The 19,390-nt window shown below is 40.9% G+C and overlaps 1 protein-coding gene across 1 annotated transcript in view; it reads left to right on the top strand.

The window, feature by feature from the left end:
- Nucleotides 1–19,390, top strand: part of Snx9 (sorting nexin 9) — a 105,533-nt gene that overhangs the window by 63,445 nt on the left and 22,698 nt on the right. The window contains exons 5-9 of the mRNA XM_027939496.3: nt 5,450–5,615; nt 7,822–7,969; nt 14,062–14,146; nt 17,287–17,412; nt 17,528–17,645. Of these exons, the coding sequence (XP_027795297.2) occupies nt 5,450–5,615; nt 7,822–7,969; nt 14,062–14,146; nt 17,287–17,412; nt 17,528–17,645 (643 nt within the window). The remainder of the gene's footprint in view (nt 1–5,449; nt 5,616–7,821; nt 7,970–14,061; nt 14,147–17,286; nt 17,413–17,527; nt 17,646–19,390) is intronic.

Raw genomic sequence — 19,390 nt, 5'->3', positions numbered from 1 at the left:
AACTCCAGGGTTTCTTTACCACTGAGCTGAACCCCCAACCCTTTTTATTTTAAGATAGGGTCTTGCTAAGTTGCCATGGATGACCTTGAATGTGTGATCCTTCTGCCTCAGCCTCTCAAGCACTGGATTTACAGGAATGTGCCACTGTGCCTGGCTAGCAAGTCATGTTCTTAGAACTAAGACTTAAGTAGTATACATAAGGAAAATTTGATCTCCCCCTCTGTGAAATAGCAATAATGTTATAAAGGTTAGATCTCTGACAAAATGTAGTATTATTTCATCTACACTATCAAGAACTCACATTAAGTCCTTGCCTCTATGAAAGATAGCAGTATCAAAGCAGACTCTCTTATGTCAGACCCTAACAAAATGGAGCTGGGAGGACACGTAGGGCCCTCTCGCAAGTGTGCCCATAACAGACGATGCAAGATTCTTCAGACTTGAAGCATCCAGTATTCCAGAGAAGCCGCTTGTGCAAGGACGCTGGACTGTCAGAGGCTGTCTCCACCGATACACTAATGCCAACTCCTGCAGAAAGCCCAGCAACCACTTGTCTTTGTTTTAAAACAGCTTACATGGACTTCTGTTTTCGTTTAAGAGCTTTCCTCTGTCCGTCCTCTTCAGCTGTACCGAAAGCCCCCTGGAGCACACACAGCTGGATTCCCATTCTTTGCTCTTCCTAAATAATTTCTTTTAATTTTTTTAAGAGTGGATCTGGGTTTTTGTTCCTCAACTTAAGTTACATCACTCCATGCAAGGTATTTTGCAAGTATTTTGGAAAATATTTTCTAAATAAGACAGGACTTCTGTGAGCCTTATGACTGAGTGGTGGGCCTGACCAACTAACAGCAAGTAACTGTAACAGAAGGCTGACTTTACCAGAATGTGACTGAATGAATGTCACCAGGTAGGCTCTGGGAAGGATGGATCTCTCTGGATAGACCTTGACATGTAGGAAGAGGAGGGAATAAGGACAGAAAAAGTATAGCATGAGAAAAGGCAAGAGATGTAGAAGAGTCTGGGAAAATGTGAGGTTTGAAACAAGAGTAAAGATTTGTGATGGATATTGAAAATAGGGGATGGATTGGAATGAAAGGACCAGGCCGCCAAAATGCTTGATTTTTCAATGGCATAAGAAGCTTGGATTTTCTTCCATGGGCAGTGAGACCTCATGAAGGGGTTTTAATTATATGTGGTAGGAGAAGCTTTGTACTACAGGGGGTGGGAAAAGAAAGAGAATAAAGCCAGGCATGGTGGCACATGCTTGTATTCCCAGCTGTTTAGGAGACTGAGGCAGGAGGATCCCAAGTTTGAGACCAGCCTGGGCAACTTAGATGCTGTCTCAAAAAGTAGACGGGGCCAGGGATGTAGTTGAGTGGTAGAGTGCTTGCCTAGCATATGTGACATTCTGCACTCAATCACCAATGCTAGGAAAGAAGAAAGGGAGGGAGAGGGGGGAGAAAGACCAAGAGAGGGAGAGGGGGGAGAAAGACCAAGAGAGGGAGGAGGGAGAAGTAGAGGAAAAGAATAAAAGAGGCATTTCAGAATCAGAAACCTGAGCCAAGTTGTAGAATGGGCCTTAATGTGACCTTATGGCCTTAATGTATGTGTTTAAGGGACCAAAGCATTTGGGTTGAGAACTAAGAAGTCAGAGAGCAATGTATAGGAAGGGTAAGTTTGGAGAGAGAGTCCAAGAGGGACTGAGCTGGCTAGGAGAGGAAGGTCCCTGGTGAAGCTAAAGAGGTACTCCCTGTTGGTTTATCGTCAGCGGGAGTCAGGTTGAATAAGATAGAATGTTCTAGAAAATTACCAAAAAAATGCAAACAAACGTACAAGAATTATAACCAGGTAGACCAATAGGATCACATACATAACCAAATAATATGCCTATAAGTTATAAAAAAACAGTTTTGAAAGAACAGTAGTATTTTCTGTCCTAATTAAATGGATTGTGACTTTTTGAGGGTACGTGCTGTGACTGGTTCCCCTCTGATTCTTTCCTTGATCTTGATGAAAATTCTTCTGGCCAGTTTGCTGTCAAGGCTTCCTGTACTTCCACTCTCCTGTCCTGGTCCACAGCCCTCTGTTCCTTCATATTTACCTCTCGGCTCCCAGCAGTCTTTCTGAAGCTGAGGCTGCCTGCCTGGAGTTCCAGCCTCAGGCGGGGAGTGAGAGGTCCAACACAGCCTGGGTTCCTGCTCCTCACTGGTGCCTGAGTACCACCCGCCACCTCTGTAGGTGAAGGAGGTCAGGGCTGAATCTTCTAGACAAGCAATTTTCTGAACTCTTCGCCATCTTAGTCTCCCAATCTTTTGTGCTTTCTGAAGCTCTTACTCTGAAAACAAAGCCTCATAACTTAGAGTTTGGAGGATGCAGAGAATATGCTGCTGATTCAGTCCCTTAAAACAAAACTTCAGGGTTGTGGCTCAGTGGTAGCACGCTTGCCTGGCATATGTGAGGCACTGGGTTCGATTCTCAGCACCACATATAAATAAACAAAGTAAAGGTCCATCAACAACTAAAAAAAATAAAAAAAAACTGCAGAGGAAGGGGTCTTTCCTAACTAAAGCATGAAGCATTTTTGTCAGGCCCTCGGCACAGTCACTTCATATCCACTGTCCACCAGAGTGACTGGAAGTCCATCCCCAGAGCTGAGTGACCCTTGGTGAACTCTGTATTTGAGAAGCCCACAGGCTTGTGATGAAACTTCTGTTCATATTGGACTTAGGGTAACTTTGTTTTCCTGAAGCAGTATAGGGTGTTAGAGTATAATCAGGCTCCCTGGCCCAAGGCCCCAGCTGTCCACCCAGTGGTGGTTTGCAAAGAGGACGAACAGACTAGCCACAGGCCATCCCAAGACCAGAAAGAGCTATTCATTAGACAGGCCAGGTGGTTTCCTTGCCTTTCTTTCTTTCCTTTTTTGTTTGTTTGTTTGTTTTTATGTGGGAGAGAAGACTCAAGTAAAAGGGGAAACTTGGTATTCCATGTTCCTAAATTTCAATACAGAAAATGTGGGGAAAAGGGCAGTATTTTCTCAGACTATATCAGTGAATTTCATAAGGTGATTCAAATGAGAATCAACACATTTTTTAACCTTGACATTCTAATGCTAAAGTTTATAGATTGGTTTAATTTAAACACACTTAGCTAAACAGATTAAAGATGTCATGTTGAAGTGTTGATGGTATCTGATGGGCTGCAAAGCAGCAGGGTGCCAGCAGCCACTAAGAAATAGCAAAGTGTCCAAAAATAGACCCAAATCCAGTCTGTGATAAAGACAACACTTAAATCAGTGGGGAGGATGGATTATTCATTAAATGACATTAGGACAACAGCATAATACAAGAAAATATTAAGCTGGCCTCCTGTGTTATTTCTTATACTGAAGTAATTTCCAGACATATTGGGTAGTTGGGTTGGAAGGCAGGCTACAGGATCCTGTTTAAATAGTGCTGAAAGTATGGGGCTGTGTGTTACTGATTCCAAGATTTCCTCCACAGATTGATAAATACATTAAAAACTGCTCAAAAGAATAGTGAGGGAAAATATTTTTTAAATACTTTTAAGTTTTGTAGCCTCTAGTTGTGCATGACAGAAACCCCCAGCATGCTGGTAGGAATGAGGAAACACACCTGCAGTCTCTGTAAAAGCATCCCAACAAAACCCACTTATTCTAATTACACATATCTTTATCCCAGGAATTTTTCTTCTGAGCATTTGTCATATTTCTATGGGATACATAGGAAAAGATGTTCAAAACTATACATTGTAATATTGTATTGAAAACAAGATAAATGAATTTATTAAATTTGGGGAATTAAATACAATGAAATTCTTTGGAGACATGTAAAAGAACATTATTGTGTCCATATGTGTTGCTACACCTTAGAGGATATATCATGCCAGTAAATGAGAAAGAAATGGGCACGGTGGCACACACCTGTAATCCTAACACCTCAGGAGGCTGAGGCAGGAGGATCACAAGTTCAAAGCCAGCCTCAGCAAAAGCAAAGTGTTCCGCAACTCAGTGAGACCCTGTCTCTAAATAAAATACAAACTAGGGCTGGGGATGTGGGGATGAGTTCAATTCCCAGTAACACCCCCTCCCCCGCCACCACCACCACCACCACCCCCCGCCAGAAAAGAGGAAAACAAAGTGCAGAACAGAATGCAGAATTGGACCTACTTACATGGTTTTAAAACAAAAAAGAATCTCTGTGCTTTGGATTTTGCAGTAAATGTCTACTGAGGTTAGACAGAAATATAAGAGGCCCTTATTCTGGCCTGGGCTCTTGTCCTAGGCCCCATAATGGGATCCTTCCTGCTAAATGCTGCATAAGCAAACTGAAATGTAAGGAAGCAGATCCATCCCAAGGAGACCAGCTTTTCCAGAAAACAGGAGAGTCCACCTGAGTTGGGGGAAGGAAGGAAGTCCTTTTTAGCCCTTTATAGCAAAAACTAGCCCTTTATTCCTTACCAAAAAAATAAATAAATAAACCTGATTTAGCTGCTGTTTTTATTATTCTATTTTTTGTTCCTACCTAAAAAAAAAAAAAAAAAAAAAAAACCTTTGCCTTCTGTGAATTCTCATTCTATGTTGTAGGTTGGAAACTGCCCAGTTCATGAATCTTGAATAAAAGCCAATTAGATCTATAACTAATTTTGTTGCAGGTTTTACTTTTGATAGTAGTGGTTGTCTCTGAAAGAGTTACTGGCATCTTAGGGTAGTAGGCATGTTTAATTGCATATCCTTTTATTCCACTTGAAATTTTTTTCCTGTGCTTGTATTACTTTTTCAAGTAAAAATAAAAGCCTAAAAATACAACAGATTGCTATAAAACAGGTCCTCATCATCATCATGTATAATCCAAAATACAGTGTTGATTGAAAAACAACTTGCAAGACATACAATATGACATTGTTTCAGTTTTTTAAAATATTTTTTTGGTTGTAGATGGACACAATACCTGTATTTTATTTATTTATTTATTTATGGTGCTGAGGATCGAACCCAGTGCTTCACACTTGTCAGGCAAGCGCTCCACCACTGAGCCACAACCCCAGTCCCTTATTTCAGTTTTAACCCATAAAACAGTTGTTATTTGTGAGTGTGTACATGTGCGGTGGACTTACAAAAACACATGGGAATGAACACAAAAAAAGTTACTTCTGGGGAGGAAGAAGAAAAAGGGCTCCATCCTAGTCTACTACTTTCTTTGTTTCTGTTATCAGAGTTCCTGAGAAAGTACAGCAGGATGTGGATACCAGGAAAAGGAGGGCAACACTCCCATTTTGTGCTTTCCTATACATTCAAAGGAAAAAAATACTGAGATTTTAAAATTAAGAGAATTTTTCTTGGATTTTTTCAGCACTTGCGTTGTGTTTGGTTGTTGCTGAGTTAAGTCACACTTTCCAGAAGTCACGGATATCTTTCTCCCCCTCACACCAGGTCAGCAGTGGCAATGACCCTTGGTCAGCCTGGAGCGCCTCCAAATCTGGGAACTGGGATGGTTCAGATGGCTGGGGGGCCAAGCCCGAGGGGACTGGCCCCCAGAGAAACTCTGCCAACAACTGGGACTCTGCCTTTGGCCACCCCCAAGCTTACCAAGGACCAGGTGAGGACAGGGTCCCACTGTAAGTGACTGGTAGGAACCTGGGTGAGAGGCAAGAAAACCAATCTGGTTTTGTTTTTCCCACACTTAGCGCACACGGCACACTTCAGTGGCCAACCCTATGCACCAAGCAGTTTTGCAGCAGGTATTGACTGGCTAGGGGTCCTGCGGTGTACCTCAGTCCCTGACACTGCCTGCTTGGAGTCAGCCATGGGATGCCCTGTTTGGGTCCCATTAATCTGCTGGAGCTGTTGGCAGAGCTCAAGGAAGCACTTCACTTACTGTTGCCAATGTGTTGCAGAGGGTCATTTTTCTTCCTTGTCATTCTTCCCTGAACAATACTGAAACAACTGTCAATGTAGCATAAATATTCAGTTTAGAGATGGCTTACAGGATACAGGAGGATGTATGTATAAGTGATAATGGAAATACTGTACCATCTAATAAAATGAGCTTGAAGTGTCTGAGGATTTTAGACTTTGAGGGTGGTCAGTCCTGAAATCAATCACAGTCTCTTACCCCCAGATACCAAGAGACAACTGTGTTAGAACAAAAAATTCACCTAGCATTCCTCTTGCTCTGGAAACTACAAGTATTTTAGGAGTCCTTTGCTGGAAACTGGGGCAGAGATCAAATATATGTTTATTATATCACAATATCACACTGGGTCATCTGAGTTAAAAATAGATTTTATTCAAAAGAACTGTTCACAGTTGCTCTTACTCACTAATAAAAAAGAGGAAAAAAAAAAAAAAAAAACCTGAGTCCAAATGTAGACCATCATGAATTATAACGTTCAGTCCTGTCTCAGTCAAGGAGTCCTAGATTCACACACCTGAAGGGCCAGTTTCATGAATAAGAGTAAGGGGCCACCTGGGCTGTGGGAGACTGTATGCCTCCCTCTGCACTCCTCCTCTCCTCTCCTGTCCTGCCCACCCTTGGCATTCTTCTTTCTGCTCCTGTAAGTTCATCTTTTCAAGGATTCCACATGTAAGTGAAATCACTCAGTGTTTGCCCACCCACATTCCCATTAGAAATGCACGAGGATTACCTTTTCTCTGAACCCTTGCCAATAATCTGTATCTCTTGACTTTTTGATCATTGCCATCCTAACACCTGTGAGATGATGATACCTTCTTGTGATTTTGATTTGAATTTCTCTGATGACTAGCGATGTTGAGCATCTTTTTATAAATCTGTCAGCAATTTGTATATCTGGAAAAGTATTTATTTAGGTCTTTTGTCCATTTCTAATTGGGTTATAGTAGTCCCCCTTCTCTGGGGGAATATGTTCCAAGACCCATAGTGATGTCCAAAACTGCAATATGAAAATCTATGATTTAATGCTTTTTCTATCTTAACCAAGTACTTATCATACACTATAATCAATTTTTTGCAATTTGAGATGTGACAGCAAAACTAGCAAGGATTTCTTTTTCCTTCTTCCTGATTTCATGGGTAGAAGAGTTGTTCTTAGTATAAATTTTAGCAAACTCAGTCCATAATTTTTTTCCTTCTTAAGTCAAGAATTCCTCCTTTTTTGCTCAATGGAAGCACTTTACAGCTTCTTTGTCACATCTGAATTTTCAGCCTCACTATGTTTGTGCTTTGGAGGCATTATTAAATAAAATAAGGGTTACCTGAACACTGAGATACCTCAGCCAGTCCACCTCATGACCCAGCTGGCTGACTGATAGGTGATGGTGTATCCAGCATGGATAAGCAGACAGAGAAGTGATCTGCATCCCCAGTAGGATGGAGCAGGAAGTCACCAGGTTTCATCATGCAATGTGAAATAGTGCAGTTTATAACTTAGTACTGGTTTGTTTCTGAAATTTTCCATTTAATATTTTTGGACCATGGTTGACTCTGGGTAACTAAAACTGCAGCAAGTAAAACCATGGATAAAGGAGTCTATCCTTTCCCCATTGAGTCGTCTTAGTGCCCTTGTCAAAAGTCAGTTGACCTGTGTTTCTAATTTATCTTTTGCACTTTTTTGTCTTTTATCATTTGTCTTTTGTCATGATTCAAGCCTAAAATTGTCTGACTGCAAAGCCTGTTCTCTTAACACCTACATTATACTCCTATACTACATCCTTTTTTCTGCCTGTCAAAAAATTAGCTAGTTTGTTCAGTAGTTGTTATCAGAAAATTAAGTAATTTTATTTTGTTATTTTTTTTACTGATGTTCTTCTGTTCTCACCTCTAGCAACTGGTGATGACGATGACTGGGATGAAGACTGGGATGACCCCAAGTCCTCTTCTCCTTACTTTAAGGACTCAGAGTCAGCAGAAGCAGGTGTCCAGCGGGGAAACAGTCGTCCTGGGGCCTCCTCCATGAAGCTGCCACTTAACAAGTAAGCTTCAAAAGGAGACGAGGAAGCCAGGCTCTGAGTTTAATAATATATCTCAAATACAAGGAGGCAGTTGGCTTCTTCTGTGTTCAGTAATCTATTGAGTTTTGGATATGGCTTGGCCATTTTAATTTGCATCTTAGCTTGCAAGTTGATTTTTTAAAATCATTTTATAAGCAAAATATTAATTCCATTTAATGATCTACCAAATAACTTTTATTTTACTTTATAAACTCCATGATATATTTAGCTATCATTGCTAAAAATAATTACTAATAAGAAATGTAAATATATGTATAAAGCTAAAGAAAGCTAAAAATAATATTGATATCAGCTACACTTTTTGAGGGGGGGATACCAGGGTTTAAGCCCAGAGGCACTTAACTACTAAGCAACATCCCCAGCCCTTTTTAAAAAATTTTTATTATTTATTTATATTTTTATAAATATTTTTTTAGATTTAGGTGGACACAATATTTTGTTTTTATGTGATGCTGAGAAACGACCTCAGTGCCTCACGTGTGCTAGGTGAGCGCGCTACCACTTGAGTCACAACCCTAGCCCCTTACATTTTTTATTTTGAGACAGGGTTTTGTTAAATTTCTAAGTTGCTGAGACTGGTTTTGAACTTACAATCCTCCTGCCTCAGTCTCCTGAGCCCGTGGGGTTACAGGAATTTGCCACCATTCCTGGCAATAACAGCTGTCTCTTAAAAGTTCTACTCTTATTAATAACTAACCATGTCCCAGGCATCGTACAAAATCATTTGCATGCATTTTCATGTCCCTTTGTGGTACATATAGTCCCTGTCTTAATGTGGGGGAAAACTGAAGGCCAGGGAGGTCAGGAAACGCTCAAGCTCACACAGGTGGCAAGTGACCTAGCCAGAATTCCAGGCCATCAATACCCAAAGCACGTATTCCTAAACTACAATGAATATGTTCCCGAGATCTATTTTCTTTAAGATTAGATTTATCTTAAAGAAAAAATGTTTTTTTATAATACTTGCAATCTTACTGCTTAACAAGAATGCATGTGGCAAAGAGTGAATATGGACTTAGCACTGTAAGATTTTTGGTAGAGAATTCTAGTAAGTTTATATAGTATACTTCAGAGTGTAACTTGAAAGACAAAAAAGTATGTCATCCCTCAGAGCCTTCAAGTACTCTTCTTCTTCAGGTACTTTTGTTTCAAATAGCTTGTTTTCTAAAATTACTAATACTTGTTTTTAAGTGTTCCAAGTTCATGATTCAAAGTAGTTATTAAAGAATATTCATCCAATTTAGAGGCAAACCAGTAAGGCTCACTTCTAATTTCTCACTTCAGACCCTAAAATCAAGGAGGGCCTGGAATGAGATATTCTAAGGTCTAAAAGAAAACAACTGCCATTCAAAGTTACTATACTCAGCAAAGCTAGTAGCAAATCCAAGGGGGAAACAAATACTTTCCATAACAAGAATAAACTAAAAGAATTCATGAGCACCAAGCCAGCACTACAAAGTATACTCAAAAGATTAACTACACACGGGAGCTAAAAATCAACCCCCAGCTGGGCGCGATGGCACATGCCTGTAATCCCAGCAGCTCAGGAGGCTGAGGCAGGAGGATTGTGAGTTCAAAGCCAGCCTCAGCAAAAAGTAAGGTGCTGAGCAACTTCGTGAAACCCTGTCTCTAAATAAAACACAAAATAGGGCCAGGGTTGTGGCTCAGTGATAGAGCGCTTGCCTAGCATGTGTGAGGCACTGGGTTCCATCCTCACCACCACATAAAAATGAATAAAATAAAGGTATTGTGTCCATCTACAACTAAAAAAAAAAAGAATGGTTCAAAGGCAAGGCATGATGGCACACACCTGTAGTACAGTGGCTTAGGAGGCTGAGGCAGGAGGATTGCAAGTTCAAAGCCAGCATCAGCAAAATGGCAAACCCCTAAGCAACTTAGTGAGACCCTATCTTAAAAAGGACTGGGGGGTGTGGCTCCGTGGTTAAGCACCCCTGGGTTCAATCCCTGGTACTAACACACCCCCCTCAAAAAAAAAAAAAAAGAAAGGCTTGAAGAAGAAATGAGAATAGAAATAAAGAAATTATTAAAAACTAACGAGAACAGAGATACAGCATATCTCTGGGACAGTATGAAAGCAGTTCTAAGAGGAAAATGTATAGCACTGAGTGCTTACATTAAAAAATAGGTCCTGAATAAATAAACTTATGCTCTACTACAAGGCCTTAGAAAAAGAACAAACCAGCTCCAAAACTAGTAGAAGATAGGAAGTAATTAAGATCAGAGCCAAAAACAGTGAAATTGAAAATAAGAAAACAACATACAGGATCAGTGTCACAAAGTGTTGGGTCTTTGAAAAGATAAATAAGGTTAACATACCCTTAGCCAAACTAACCAAAAGAAAGAGAAGACTCAAGTCAACAAGATCAGAAATGGAAAAGGAGATCTCACCACAGACCCTTCTGAAATCTGGAGGATTATCAGAACTTTATTTTGAAAATATATACTCTAATAAACTGGAAAATATAGAAGACATTGACAGATTTCTAGTCACATGTTACCTGCCCAGATTGAATCAGATATAGAAAATCTAAACAGACCAATATCAAGTAATGAAGTTGAAACAGCAATGAAAAGCCTTCCAGAAAAGACCTTTAAAGAACTAACACCAGTCTTTCTCATATTATTCCATGAAATTGAAAGGGAGGGAACACTCCCAAATACATTCTGTGAAGCCAGTATAACCCTGAAACCAAAACTCTACAAAGATGCAACAAGGAAAGAAATCTACTGACCAATATTCCTGATGAACATAGATGCAAAAATTCTTAATAAAATATTAGCAAACCACATTCTAAATACACCATGAACAAGTGGGTTTCATTTCTGGGATGCAAGATTGGTTTAAATATATGAAAAAATGCTCAACATCTCTAGCAATTGGGGAAATGCAAATCAAAACTACATTAAAATTTTATCTTTCTTCAGTCAGAGTGGCAATGATCAAGAATACAAACAAATATAAATGCAGGTGAGCTTTTGGGGGAAAAGATATACTTACACATTATTGTTGGGACTACAGACTAGTGCAACCACTCTGCAAAGCAATATGGAGATTCCTCAAAAAACTAGGGGTGGACCCACCACATAACCCAGCCATCCCACTCCTTAGTATTTTCCCCAAAAATCCAAAGTCACCATGCTATAGCAATACAGCCACCTCAGTGTTTAATAGCAGCACAACTCACAATAGCTAATTATGAAATCAACTCAGGTGCCAATCAACAGGTGAATGGATTAAGAAATTGTGAAGTGTGTGTTTGTGTATTATATGTATACACATGTGGACACACACAATGGAGTTCTACCCAGCCATAAAAAAAGAATGAAATTATTGGCATTTGCCAGTAAATGAATGGAAATGGAGAATATCGTGCTAAGTGAAATAAGCCACACTCAGAAACTCAAGGCTGTTTTCTTTTATATGAGGAAGCTAGAGTAAAATAAAGGAAAGAAGAAGGAAGGATAGGATATCATAAAGATAAAGGGAAGATCAGTATTGTAAAAGAAGATGATCAAGAGACAGTGGAGGGATGGGAAAGGGGAGGTCATACAGAGTGGATTCTTAAAAATTCATGTTATGTGCATATATAAGTATACCACAGGGAACCTCACCTTTATGTATAAGTAAAAAGAACCAATCTGACATAAATAAATAGATTGAGTGAAAGAAAGTTTAGTAGAATAGAGAAAGACAAACTGTGAGGGAAAAGGAGTGGGGAAAAGTCAGGATCATGAACTGAAATTGAATTCCATGCATGTGTTAGTTTGTCGGGAAGAACCCAACTACTATGTATAACTATAAAGCTCTAATTTTAAAAAGTTCTTAATGTGTATGGAAAAGAACTGAAAACGTAATATTTGGCTGTTATCTGGAGCCAAGGTCTAGAGGAGGCCCACACATTCCAGAGTCTATTGAAATCACCCCAGGGATTAAGTAGGTCCCTTCCACCTCTCTCCAGTGTCTCCCATTATGTGTTTTCATGGTCAGGTGCATAATAAATTTAGTCATTCATTATTACCATACCTTGTTTTTAGATTCAAATATGAAATTCTCAGTATGGTCAGTAGTGATGTCTGTTTCTCTCAGTTGTTCTTTAAGCCTTAATATAATTTTTAAATCCCATTTAAATATAATCTGTCTCTTGGACCGATTTTGAAAAGCAGAGACTAAGAAAAACCAGTGGCCATGTTTCCTAGCCATTGTGTGAGGCTGACTCACACAGCTGCCCTGCCCTGCCCTGCCCTGCCCTGCACTGGCTCTCAAACTCTGAGTTTGATGACATGTTTGAATTTCAGTTTCCCTGTCTCTAAAGCAAAGAGGTTGGCTTTAATTAAGCACTCTTTCTGCTCTAAAATGTCATTCCAGGTTGAAGCCAAACTAGAGTAGTCTCCATGTAACCCTATTCTTCTCAGGCTTCCTTCTCTCTGTGGTGCTGGGAATAATTGAAGTCACATGCATTTTTACTTAACTAGACTAATACACATGAGTCACTTTGAACAGTTATGAAAATTTTTAAAATGGATTTACAGCTTTTTATTGTCAGCTGTATTCAACTCATATAATATAAACCTTATACTAAAAGGGAGACAAATAATTTAAATATGCTTGAGCATTTTAAGATCTATTTTGATAATGCTCAATAATTGATAAATTACATTGCCATAGCTGGATGTACACAGAATGCTAGAATTTTGTCATGGTCCATAAGAATACTAAAAAATGTGATGTGCTTTCTGTGCTCAGCTTAATCACCATCTGGTCAGGGAGTTATTGCAGTATCTGGTTCCCAGAGGTCCTTTAATGAAAGGACCATGTTAGCCTGCTAGTTCATTAAGTATTTAGTATGTCCTCAGGACTGGTTCAGGTCCTGGAAATACTAATACTTTCTCTGAAGTCCCTCTAGTCTGCTGTAGTGTGTAAATGGACAGTGGCATTAAGTGGGATAAATTGTGTAGCAGGCATCTGAGTACAGAATGCTGAGGAAGCACAGAGAGGGATCCCCCCAAGGCTGCACTGAGTATCTCCATACTGGGTTCTTCACACCCCTCAATTCCCTTATCACCCAAGAACATGGGTCGTCTCAGTTCCATTCTTCTCTGGGGAAACCACCTGAGTGCTGGAGCTACGGTTCACATCCAGAGCCACCGACTCCAAGACTCCTCTTTGTTCTTCCCTGTCTGGGCTGCGTTTTAAAGCATGTCTAGGGTATGGGGACTTCTGGGAAGCCAGTTAAGAATGAAAGAAAGGTACCAACCCCTGAGCATCATGCTGGCCTTTGGCTCGGTATATGAATGAAATTAGAAGCAGGCTGGGATTTGTAAAAGTAAATTTTCCCCCCAATTTTAGGTATTTTGCTTTCAGGATTTTTTAGTAAATTCTAAAACACATTTTCTTTTTGAGAAGTAGCACTTTGGATCACTGTGCACCTATTCTAGTTGTTCTGCAGTTTTAGATATTTCCTTTGAATGTAGAGTTGTAGCCATATGCATTTATGATGCTTGGGGTCTGCTGACTAGGAAGACTTCTATCCTGTCTCATAAGCTGACCCTGAAGGCATTCCAAAATAAAATGGCACAGATGCTTGTGAACAGAGTCTGCATTCTTGGCCTAACTGAGGTCACCCTGCATGAATGTGTTAAAAGGCACCTGTACTTTCGAAGTAGAATGCCTTTGTGTACCCATTGCTCCATGTGGCCAACTCAAATTGGTGTGCTGGGTAATAGGGCATGGGAGGGGCCTTTTTCAGGTTTCCCTTTACAATGTTGGTGATAGATGGTTTCAGATCCAGTTAGGCAAACAGGGAACCAATGAATATCACACCTTCTGAAATCAAAGTGCTCTGGAGCGTAATTAAATGATGCGCTGGCCATTGAACAATCTGTTTACATCAGGTTTTATTTACCACACTCCAGTTCTGGTGCATCTGAAAGATACAACAAGGTTAAAGCTGGGGTATCAGGGAAACATGGTGAGACTTGGAAAATTTCTGAGGAAAGGCATTAAGACTCACAGCATTTATCCTCATGGTTAGATTTCCTGGATTTGCAAAACCTGGAATGGAACAGTATTTGTTGGCCAAGCAACTAGCAAAACCCAAAGAGAAAATTCCCATCATCGTAAGTTTGTTCATTTTTGTTTGTTTGCTTTGTTTCTAATTAAGGTCTTTCTTAATGCCTTACAGCTAAAAGGGTTATCAGTCTTCTGGAAAGTATTTTTAAACAGATTTATGTCCCAAATAATTGATGATATCCTAGTATTTTAGGAATGTTAAAGATAATTAGCTTAAATTAGTGCCTGAATATTATCCAGATATTTTTTGTTTTTAATCTTTGAAATTATTGATATTGAAGCAACACTTCATAGACATAGTCTTTTAAACCTTTTCTAATGTGTATATTTTGCATGCTGTTTTTCTACCTACTTCAGCTAATAAGCTCAGTTCAGATGTTTCAGTTCCACCTTGGAAAGTGCGAGCATGCTGTCAGAATCAGGTCCTTTTCCCAGTATGCTGGTCACAGTGCTTCTTGCGGAAGGCCAGCTGTCAGCTCAAGCAGTGGAAGCTGGGCGCTAACAACACCAACCCTGTCTTAGAATACTGATCATTATGCAGAGTGACACAGGCTCTTTGGTTTCATCCCATGTTTTGATCTAGCTGCATGTTCCCAAATGAAATTCTGGCTATTTTCTGACCCTATCCACTTAACCCTATGAAATGTGAGGTGGGGCAGCCTAGGGTAGAATTGCCATGATGCCAACAAGGATGAGAAGACACTGGTCTGGTTCTATAATTTTTGGTTCTGGACTTGATGAAATTGCAGGAATCATACTGGATGCTTTAATTACTTGTTCCCACATCTTTGAAAAGCTTCAAATCCTAGAAACCTCCAGACAGTGGAGCCCCTTTTATCTTTTCCCTCAAAGCAAATTTGGGGTATACCTTACCAAAAGTAGTAGTCGAATTAACAATTATTTGATTTTTTGTTTGTTTGTTTGTGCCAGGCTTTTAATAATTTTTTCATTCCTCCTTGCATCTGAGTGGATTTCTTTCCTGGAAGTGTTCCCTTTACACGTGTGTGTGTGTGTGTGTGTGTGTGTGTGTCTCTAATTATTCTTTTGGTTAAATTTAGAACTCAACAGAATCAAGAGCCCATGGCTCTGCCCTCACCTTCATTAAGTGGACTTTGTCTGGGGGTGACAGTGGTGGACCAGTGTGGAAAGCTGGGCCTGGCCCTGTCTCACGAGCTTTAGGTAGAGGCAGGGCTGCCTGTGAGGGCCTCTTGCATGGAAAGGGAAGCTGAGCAAAGCCACAGTCTTCAGGAAGCCAGGAGAACCCAGAGACCTGCTTCTCTATTTGGAAAGTACAAGTAGCCCTTCCCACTGGTGAAATATGGCCCCGGGGACGTGGCCAACCCTGCCCCTCAGTGCCAGTCATGAGGGAAGTTCCCCAAGGTGCCCTCGGGTTCTACTCTGAAGCTTTCGGAGAGCGTCCTGCATTCCGGCCCCTCTGGGGGCAGCATGGCTGTTGGTTCTCAGAGACCTTCTCTTTAGTCCCTTACTCCAGTCCTCCTCGGTTGCCTTCCTGACCTAAAGACCTGGACTTTCATACTTCATCCTACTTTTCCCTTGTCCACCTTGAGAAAGAAAGAGGACTGGTTGTCACTCTTTTCCCTTAAATTTGCTGGTTTTCCCTTAGAGATCTCAGCCTGCACAAAGCTCTCTTCTTTCAAGCCAAAACACATGGTCTTCTCATTTCCTTTTTACTCTTCTTGCTTTTTCTAACTGTAAGATTAAAAGCTGTTTTATAAACTATTTTCATTTCTCCCTGAATCTGAGTGGATTTCTTTCCTGGAAAGTGTTCCCTTTACATATTGTTTTTTTTTTTTTTTTTACTTTATTCCTAGATTACATAATTTAGTACTTTTCTATTCCAATTCAAGAAGTTAACATCCTCAAGATCATAAGGACTCCTGTTCTTTTTTTAGTTATTATTGGATACAATATCTTCATTTTATTTGTTATTTTTAAGTCGTGCTGAGGATCAAACCCAGCACCTCACAAGCACTAGGTAAGTGCTCTACCGCTGAGCCACCCAAGACTCCTGTTCTTTATATGTTCTTTGATGGGATCCACTGGTCCTACAGTCTGGATCTCAGAAATCTGTAAGCTTCTATTCATTCTGAAATGGATGATCCAGAGCCAACATGAAATTATCAGTCATTCAGGGAGTGATATCAGGAGCCTGTGTGTGAGCCCCAGGACCCATGTCTTCTGCAGCCACCTCTATAGCCTTATAGTTCTAAACAAGATGAAATGGCCACATTCAGGACTGCAGGTGTTGGCAGTTAGCAGTGCCTGGCAGAAATGATCCTCAGGCTCCACACTTACATGCAAGTTCCCGGTACCCCCACAGAGATGTTAGCCCAGTTCCCTTCCTCACCCCATCCCCAGTGAAACCCCAGTTTTGTAGTGGAAGCCTAAGAAGCCTCACCTGAATTTATGCCTTTGCCCCTTGGTCACAGATGGGAAAAGGCAGTGGAGAAAGAATGGGGCCTGTCTTTTGGTAAACCTTGCCTAGCAGGTGGAATACCCGGCACAGGAAGTGAGCCAACCCAATGCACAGACAGCCCCAAGAGAAAACATCTGACCTAATTCTTGCTTTTGAGAGACAAGATAAAAACTCCCTGCCCACAGTAAAGCCATGGATGTGAGATCCTGGCCAATCCAATTAGCCATTTCTGTAGCTTTGAACAGAGCTACTCAGAATTATCATCCACAGATCAGTTGCCCAGTTGAAAACTGTTACTAGTTCACCCAGAGTTAAGTACAAAAAATGAGAGTGTTTAGAAAATTTGATGGTAATTTGACATCATTGAGAAATCCAAATGTGTAAATTGTTACTTCGTAAAACTATTAGTCTGTAATAGATTGGGAAATTTTTTAAAACGGCTTTTCACAAATAGCTTGAGAAACTGATCTAGAGAGAGGCACTGTGTTCCAGCCAGTACTTGCCTAGATGGGGAGCCAGTTTCTCCTCCTTGTGGGCCAGGCTGCCTACATGTGTGTTCATCCCAACAAGTGTGTTCTTCAAATGTGACCTCTCATAGGAACAGAGACCAGTTATGAACCTTCTTGAAGAGGAGTAAGAATAACCTTCCAGAGGACTTATAATCCTAAAAGAATCATTTACTGATTTGTACCAATTGTATGTACTGTTTTTCCATGTTATAAGATTAACTTTTCCTGGATCATTGTGTAGGTTGGAGATTATGGCCCGATGTGGGTTTATCCTACCTCTACATTTGACTGTGTGGTAGCAGATCCCAGGAAAGGCTCCAAAATGTATGGTCTGAAGAGCTACATTGAATATCAGTTAACACCTACTGTAAGTGCACAGTGTCGGACACAGCCGTGCTCCCTACGCTGTCTGCTGCTTGCTTTTCCCCTTGTTTTCTGTAGTGGACACTGGTAACTTCTCATCTCTTTCCCTTATTTTGTAGAACACTAATCGATCTGTAAACCACAGGTATAAGCACTTTGACTGGTTGTATGAACGTCTCCTGGTTAAGTTTGGATCAGCCATTCCGATCCCTTCTCTTCCAGACAAGCAGGTCACAGGTGAGTGTGTGTCACGCTGAGCATAGGACAAGGAAAAGGATGCAGTCAGGTTGGCCTCCTGCCAGGGGATGTGGTTCTCTAGAGCAGCAGGGTGCCCAAGTGTGGGAACAGTAGTTAGTACATCTGAAAAGGGAGCCAGAACAGATGTTCTGGTAACGTCTGGATGTTACCTGAACACTAATGGGATTTTTGATAAAATTTGCTAGCAGTTTTGATCCCCCACACTGAGGGGAACAAATTGTTATCAGAGCTCTAGTGGGTGTACCTTGAATTCCAGCAGTCTTTGTCTTTATTTTCTCCTATAAAAGAAATAGGTACATTTTTTTTAAAAATGTGAAAAAATGACACCTGAAAAAATAGAAATTATTTAGAAAGCCTAAAATGAAAATTAAAATTGTGACCTAAATAATGTAAAGAGGCTATGCAGACCAGCTGTGTCACTTTCTACAGAGGTGTTTGTAATTGATTATTGCCCTTTCCCTTTTCTTGTTTATTTAAAGTGTTCTGCTTCCCTCACCACTTCCCTCCCCCCCAATTATTCTGGTAAGTAACCACGTGATGCCAGGGCATCTTGTAAACGAGCAGTCAGGATTTATTACAGTCAGGATTTATTCCCGAGCTGGGGAGCTGTCCTGTTCTCTGGTCTTCATCCCTAGCCTGGTGTGGAATCTGGGTGTGCGAGCTCAGGGACTCTGCTGCTGTGGCTCATTACAGAGGTTTTTGGAGACACTGAGCTTTTCCAGAGGTGAGAGGAGGGGGTTTAGTAGAAGCAGGAAATGTTCAGTGGAAGGAAACCACAGTGCAGGAAGGCCTGGGTGGAGAGTGAGAGTGAGGTACCCGAGGGGCTGGGAGAAGAGAGTCATTCCCCTCAAAGCTTTACTTTGTATTTTACTTAGTTTAATATTTACTTTTCTAGAAATGGGGGGGTGGAAATTTCATTTTTAAAATTTTTCTTTTTCTTTTTTGAAAATTTTTTTCAGAAATTTCAGAATAGAGAGTAAGGGCTTCCCTTCTAGGTAGATGGACACATCCCAGCAGCCCTGCTGGAGAGCTGATGAGGCCCCTCAAAGAGCCGGGGTGGAGAGTGGAAGTGAGCCACTTCCTCCACAGGGTTCCCGAGTCCCCCTGCCTGCGCCCAGGGTAGACACTCTCCCTCCTTTTGCCACCTCATTGCTTAAGTGTCAGCTTTCAGATTTCTTTCCATGAAAACATTAGTCCTGCCTTTCTTCGTATTTTTGAATTTCAGTCTGTTGTTGGTGTGACACTCACCTTTGGCCTCTTGGTTGGCACAGCATGCGCTCCACAGGATTTAACGAGTTCAATGACTGTCTCAGGGTTGTGGGGCTTCCTTGTATCATTTAGGTTTAATACATTATTAATTCTGAATCAGATAATTCAGTGCTATTTAAAGCACCTCAGAGTCACAGTTCTCCTTCCATATTAAGTTTTGTTTTATTTGTTTTTTGAAATATGGGCATGCCTCCAAGCAGGTGGCAGAGAGAAGCAAGAAAGCAAAGTCCCCCAGTCTAAAAACAGCTGTGCTTTGGCCTGCTGACTGGGATGTGTGCTGAGGAGACTGAGGCACACGGAGCCGCCTTTCCCCGCTTCTCTCTGGTTTGCCTTCTGCCTGTGATTGCCACAGGTCATTGGGTGTACAAACTCTCCTCCTCCTGAGCCCTGGGAGGAGAGGAGGAGGAAGCCCAGTAGAGGATGTCCTGACATTTCTGTGGACTTCATAACCAATA

The sequence above is a fragment of the Marmota flaviventris genome, chromosome 6 (genome assembly GCF_047511675.1).
Source record: "Marmota flaviventris isolate mMarFla1 chromosome 6, mMarFla1.hap1, whole genome shotgun sequence".
Taxonomy (NCBI): Eukaryota; Metazoa; Chordata; class Mammalia; order Rodentia; family Sciuridae; genus Marmota; species Marmota flaviventris.
Note: the sequence above shows the minus strand (reverse complement) of the source record. Positions and strands in the feature narration are given on the sequence as shown.